The sequence below is a fragment of the Etheostoma spectabile genome, chromosome 13 (genome assembly GCF_008692095.1).
Source record: "Etheostoma spectabile isolate EspeVRDwgs_2016 chromosome 13, UIUC_Espe_1.0, whole genome shotgun sequence".
Taxonomy (NCBI): domain Eukaryota; kingdom Metazoa; phylum Chordata; class Actinopteri; order Perciformes; family Percidae; genus Etheostoma; species Etheostoma spectabile.
In genome coordinates this window covers 26983251-26990467 of record NC_045745.1, presented here as the reverse complement: position 1 = coordinate 26990467, position 7217 = coordinate 26983251, and the positions used below count along the sequence as shown (strand labels likewise).

Here is a 7217-nt window from a genome sequence, read left to right as displayed (position 1 = left end):
GTCTGTGTATGAGGGAGGATGCTCAGAGGGAACCCAGCCTTTCCAGAGTATGAAGGGACAGTCTGTACGTTGTTCTCCTCTGCCCTGGATGGTACTGGGATGTATTTTGGAAGAGGGGGTGGGGGGGTCGGGCAGCAGCGACCCACCAGCATTACCGCCACTGAGCCTGACATGAATGACAAGTAAAGGAGCTCTTTCAATCGAGCAAACAGCACAGGAATGTGCATTTTGTCTGCTGGGCTGCACTCAGCCTTGTCAAAGCGATATTTTGGACCTTTTGGACCTACCTCGTGTTGTTTGTAAACACCCAAAACCCGCAGAGAACAGAATCCCTTTATTCCGTGTTTTTAATTTCTAATTTTATCCTCTTTTTAAAAAAACTCATTTTTTGAGGAGGGGAAGTGGGCTTGTTATTGGGGGTGTTTTTCTTTTGTCAAGCGTGAGCAGCAAACTTATTCCATGGCACTGGTTATGGAGCCTGTGAGCAAGTGGAGCTCCAGTCAAGTGGTTGACTGGATGAAAGGTAAGGCTTTGGGCATTATGCTAGCCAAATCAAAACTGATATCACCAAACTGCGATATTGCAATGAATACAGTGTTTCGCTGCGAGTCGACACGCATTTCAACACAGATTCACTTGAGATGCCAAAAGGAGAACAAAACACCTGCTGAGCCTCGGGTTTTTTGTTGCTTCATGGGCATGTGGGTTCAGAGCTTTTAATTACAGCCAGCCCTAAATTTGAGATTTTTCAGCCTTACACGATGTGGAGACGAGTTGTCCTTTCAGAGCAACATGTTCTCCAGAGCCCAGCACATTCAAACAGCACAAAACGGTTTAAAACCTCTATTGTGTCCTGCGGTGGGGATTGTTAACGCGCGGGCTGCCTCGCAGGAGACTGGGGAACGTAGCGGAGATCCAGTATTACACACAAATTATTACCCCTTTCAATAGATCTGGAGTCCGAATCATGTTTCAAGTTAGGCTATCAAGTGAACAAGATTGAAATGTGTAATGTATAAAATACGAGCTATGTCATATATATATATAGCTCTACAGTGTGACATCTGTGCCAAATGTTGATCTAAGATGTTCTTAGTCATAAAGAAGTCACAGCTGGACTGACAAATAGTTCAAAAACCTCCATAGTGCACTGAAACCCAAGCTGATGCTCTCCCGTTATTATTTGAGAGCAACCTGTATTAGCTCGAGGTATGTATTCAGGCATAAGGACATTAGAGTGTAAATCACAACATAGCTTCAAATTTAGGAAACATCCAGGAAATAAATGAGGTTCAAATACACGTAGAGAGGTAGGATCCAGTTGGGTTATGAAGCACCCTTAGTTGTAACAACTTATGAAAGTGATTTTGACTAACCTGAACTGTGAATAATGAAGGCCTGGGCGTTCAAATTAAGTTGGAAAGCTTAATATATAGTTGTTAAAATGAATCCTTAGAGGAACAGTATCTGTCCAAGACCTATAAATGGCCCACACAAGCTGCTGCCAGGGCACAGAGAACTCATTAGATTTGCTGCTTTTTTGTCTGTTTGCATTACAAAGCAATTGCCACTGCCGGTGCTGTTACTATGTACAAGATGTGAGAAAATATGTTAAACTCAGTAGATCTTTGTATTTGTCTGTTAGTACAGAAATTGTTTTGGTTATCTGTATGTATGTTGTATGTTGTTTTGCAGAGCCACATGCTCACGTGCCAGGCCACAGCCCTTCAGAGATGCTCCTGCTCCTGATACATATACATCTATACATACACATCTTTATCGCCTCCACACACGCACACTTAGTCATAACTCTAAGCCTGTAGGCCCTTTTCTGCTGGCTCAGACATATTCTGATTGCAAGAACCAGACCTCGTCTTGGTATGAGTTGTGTGTTACAAATACCTGAATCTAATGCTGCCTTGAAAACAGGGCGTTTTTGAGAGTGTGCCGGCTCAGTGAAGACAGTGTATAGCTTCATGGAGGATTTTTACAAAGGAGACACAGGGGTGATAGGATGCGTAGAAACGGCTAAGACAGAATGGCCACAACAGTTTAAATGAGATCTAAGATGGTCTGTAAAGTAGCTGGTAGCACAAGTGAGAAACGTAGCGAGCGAGAAGCGCTAGATTGAAAATGAGAGAGGGCTCTTCAGTGTGCCATATCTGACAAGTGGAGCAGAGACAATTCTGTGCCCAGAGCCCAGTAATGGTAATTTAAAGTGAGGGACAGAGTGGCACTGAGAGACACTGTGGGAGAGAAAACCGAGAGGGGGTTTCATTCTTGTCTCACATCCATTCTTAGCTCCTGAGGACTGGCAGTGTTTTGTCTTAAGCATTCACAGGTTCCATTATTATCAAACTGCTCTGTGATGTCACTGGAGGCACCCTATGACCTTCCCACAATCCCTCTCCACCCCTCTGTTAGTGTTTCGTTTCCCAAGAAAGGAAAAAGAGACAAAGAAAAAGAGAAGAAAAGATTCTCATCACAAAAGAGCAAAGAATTCCAGCTTTGACCGAATATGCGTTCAGTGCGTGGTAGCTGTGCAAACACACACTGTATATGTACGACAAGTATTGTTTTCATGAATTGTGTGTGTGTGTGTTTGAGGCACATACTTAATGCAAGCTTAGTACAATCCCTTTGCTCTTCCTGGAAGTGTGCATTAACATCATTTATGTTTTGTGAAGGATACTTTATCGGTTTTATATTTGTTCTCTTTTAGTCTTTCTTGCACACAGTGAGGATCACTAACAGAGATCAATGACAAGTCAGAAGAACAGAAATCTATATATCTCTCTTACCTCACATTACCAGTGGATTATCTAGAATGGAGATCAGTATGTGTCAGTGCTGCGCTTTTAATTTCTCTTCAGCGTGCCTCTTAATCCGACCCGTACATCACATGGACAGGAAAATTGATGTAATGGAGATTATTTAGTCTGATCAGTGAAGTATACTCCATCTAGAGGGGCTCTCTATTACACGGTTCTACAACCAGAAGAGGACAAGTAGGAACCAGATATGGCGTTTCAGTTTGAAACATGAAACTAGAAATGGTACTTGCGTATCGGCCGATACCAATCCAATACCAGTGTGACATGTATTTTATTATGTTTTAACAGCTGTATACTACTATCCTTGTATGGATGTAATTGTGATTGTTGTCGGTCTGGCTCAGGTTAAACTCTTTGTGAAACATGAACAAACACAAACAATGAATGCCACTGAACTTTCTTTTATTATGCAGTTTGACAGTCAGTTATAACGGAAAAAGAATATGAATAAACTACTTTAACATAGATTTTCTTTCAGGCTTTATTACGTGGTATTGGATCGGTGCATAAACTCCAATACTTTCCGATACCGATACTAGCGTTTTAGGGAGTATTGGAGGTGATACCGTATTGGTATGGGAACATCTCTGGCATAAACAGCATGTTAGTCTTACATTTTGTGTCTTAACTCCCCCATTTCATTTATACCCATCAAAATAGTGAATATCAACATGATGCTTGACATAAACATGTAAAATCCCATGGGAGTAAGTAAGTAATGAACTTGCTAATGAAAGCAAGATGTCTCATACCCTCACTTTTTGAAAAGCATCATGTCCTCTCTTCACGCAGTTCTTTAGTTGGTTCTGCGGTCAGGGAGAATCCCTGCCAAAACCCTGCTTCATGGTTTCTATGGCAACATGGGGAATACTTCATTGACATAATGAGTCTCAATTAAGTTGGTTAAGAGGCTGATTAGTTAAGCCTTTAAATTGTATGCAAAACCATGAAACTCCCTATGTTTCCTCTCCACTGTTTAGCTGCCAGCTAAACCCGATCTGAATGCTTGATCAGGTTTAGGCCCAGCACTGAGACACATGTATGTGATTGGTCTGCAGCGATTCACAATTTTCTGACATTTTATAGACCAAACGATTAATTGAGAAAATCAATAGCGCAATTTTCGTTAATAAAAAACATTAGCTGCCCTTAAATCAGTTATTTACTAAATAGTGTTTGGTTGATATGAAAGACGATAAATGTGTATAGTCAGGAGCGACCTCTAGCTCACCCGGTAGTTTGCTGGGTGTCATCTCCTCACTCTCCCCCCTTTCCTGTCATTCTTCAGCTGCTCTTATAAAAAAAGCCTATAAAAGCCTTAAAAAAATCTTTAAATGAAAAATCAAAAAATTATCAAATCAAAATGTAATTACAGAGTAAAATTAATTTGCTATTCACAACACACAATGTACATTGTTTTTTCATAATTTTACATCATTAAGACAGTGGTAGGAAGCGAAGAGTACACAGGGTGGACATACAAAGATTAACACACATAAATAATGCAGTCCGATACAGTGCTTCCAACATAAATACCCCTTATATGCAAATAACAGGTACATACTGTATTGATGCATGTGTTAACGCAGCACAGTTTAAATGCTCCGTTGATGAGGTTAGAAATGGATGGAGACAGGAGATGCAGAATCAGTTTGTTTTAGTGTGCTGCTCTTCGACTGCTTCACTGTAAGACTTCACACCTGCAGCAGCAGTGAAAGATGTAACACAAGCTGAGCACACACACGCAGCCCCTTTTTAGTTGAAAGCTTTTTTCTAGTTTAAAGCTCAAACTACACCTCAGGACTGTTGAGGAGGAGGAGGAATCTGTCAGAATTCTTGCTTGACACGGACCATTTCACACTTAAGATAACTCAATACAACCTGTTTTCACACTTTACAGATTAACATCGCACGAAGAAGAGGCAGGAAAAGCAATATCAAATTGAGGTTTCATAATAAATCAGGAAATCTGATGCCTCCAGCAAACACAATGTTTATGTTGTCGAGCTGTTCTGAAAGTTTTCCTGTGTGAATCCCTCAGGCCTGGATGACTGCCTGCAGCAGTACATCAAGACTTTCGAGAGGGAGAAAGTTGGGGGGGACCAGCTGCTTCGTATCACCCACCAGGAGCTGGAGGATTTGGGAGTGTCCAGAATCGGCCACCAGGAGCTTATACTGGAGGCTGTGGACTTACTTTGTGCTTTGGTGAGTCCAAGCTTCCCACGCTCGCTTCCCACTACTCTCCATACTGTCACCTCAACGAGTCCAGACCAATGCTGTTGGAGCATTTGATGCTTCCTCTGCTTTTCAAAAGATCCCTGGATTAAACCCAACACTGTTGTGATGTCATACTAGAAAATAAAGTTGTTTTTTAGTCAACTTAGACATTTTGGATATGTAAGATTTCAAATTGATAAATATGATGCTCTAATTTTCCATAAAGTTATTATTCCTTAAGTCTGTTAATCAGGTAACAAAGTCAGTCATTTCAGAATTAGGTGAATTTTGATTAGGAAAATGCTTAAAGCCTCAATTTTTCACAACAAATCTACTAGAGATCAAAATGTCCTCTACAGGAAATCTTACAGCTGTCATTAGTGCTTACATGGATTATAGCCTCCTCTGGTCTTAGTCTCAGAAACATAGATTTTGTGTGTGTAAGCGTGATAAGACTGCTGCTCTGCTGATCGGGCTAATGTGCTGCTGAAGTAGTGAAAGCCCAATATTTATACAGCTAGTAACACTCAATCTATATGTCACTGCAGCAACCTCAGACCTGTGTTACCTCGTGATTCAGGTCAGCAGGATCCCAATGACCTAAGATAAACCAATAAAGATGTTACTTCCTGTTCAGGAGAGTCTCTTCCTCCATTGAAACACAGTAGGCGGCAGTAGCTCAGTCCATGGACCCATATAGACCAAGTATGTTGTATGGACTGGCAGCTAGAGAGGTTCCAGTTCACCTCCTGGGTACTGCTGAGGTGCCCTGGAACAAAGCACCAAACCCCCAACTCAGCTACTCCATAGGGCGCTGGATCATGGTTGACCCTGTGCTACCCCCTGAAAATGTATGTGTGTGAAAGACATTTTTCAACTGCCAATTCTCTTGTGTGGATTTACAATAATAAATAGACTAATATAACACACCCATCCAGCCAAAAACACATGCTTTTGGGAAGAGGGGATGTCTTAACTCTGGAACACTTTTCATTCATTGTTTATGTAATTATTTATTGATGTGTTATATTTATTTGCTTATTTATAGTTTGGGATGTTTGTTAGTTGATTTAGGCATTAATCAGTCTCACAAAAGTTCAGAATTCATATGTCATCTAATTAGGGTTTAAAAAAATATAGTACACATGTACAGTATGTCAAAACTGAGCACCACTTTGGTGGTGATGTTTTAGGTGAACATTTAGACTGAGGAAATAGAAAAGGAGAAGATTGTGAAGGATGTATGAGAAGTAGGAATAAAGGAGAGAGGGTGAAATAGAGATGAAGATGGGTATGTGTGGATGGAGATTTAATGGACTGAGGTCACAGATGCAATCTGAATCTAAAGTCCTCTCATCCTGCATCAATGCACGGGGGTTCTTGCTTCAGCCCCAAAGCTCCTTATGTAACTGGGATTTAGTTTTAAGTCTCTCAGGCACTGCTGTATTGAATATGATTAGTGGCCCTCCTGCCGCGCTCTCCCCTCCCAAGAAACTCTGACGTGACACACGCCCATATTGGTCTTCAAGTGCAGTTTGGCGTACGGGGGTAATGGGTGTTCCGCTATCCCTGGTTATGCAATGTGACAGATGGACAGGAGCGTGGCTGGGTGGGTGGGTCAGTGGTTTCATCCCTCTTTGTGTTTGTCGTAGGGCAGCATCTTCTGTATTGTGACAAGGTTGGCTTCTCTCCTCCTCAGTGGTCTTTTTTTAATTCAGAGAGCAATGTCATGACAACAATCAGTTTCAGCCTCCACACTGGAGAAATTCTTGGAGTGCATCCCAGCTAAAACAAACACTGACAAACTGGTCAAACAGAGTGAGTTAATTTCTTCTCTCCTTTTAGAATTACGGGCTGGAGACTGAGAATCTGAAGACTCTTTCTCATAAGCTCAACGCATCTGCCAAGAATCTGCAGAACTTCATCACAGGCAGACGGCGCAGCGGCCATTACGATGGCCGAGCCACCCAAAAGCTTCCCAATGACTTTCTTACCTCTGTGGTCGACCTGATTGCTGCAGCCAAAAGCCTTCTGGCGTGGCTGGACAGGTGAGATTTGCAAAAAGATGCACCTGTAATACATTTAATCATGTTAAAAGCTATGTGTAAACACTTGGACACACACTTACATGCATGTTCACACATACACACACACACACACACACAC

The 7217-nt window shown here is 41.7% G+C and overlaps 1 protein-coding gene across 6 annotated transcripts in view; it reads left to right on the top strand.

Annotated features, from left to right (window-relative positions):
- Nucleotides 1–7217, top strand: part of LOC116700596 (connector enhancer of kinase suppressor of ras 2) — a 28322-nt gene continuing 21105 nt past the window's right edge. For all 6 annotated transcript variants that reach the window (XM_032533932.1, XM_032533934.1, XM_032533931.1 and 3 more), the window contains exons 1-3: nt 1–523; nt 4876–5039; nt 6897–7099. In XM_032533932.1, the coding sequence (XP_032389823.1) occupies nt 460–523; nt 4876–5039; nt 6897–7099 (431 nt within the window). In that variant the 5' untranslated portion in view covers nt 1–459. The remainder of the gene's footprint in view (nt 524–4875; nt 5040–6896; nt 7100–7217) is intronic.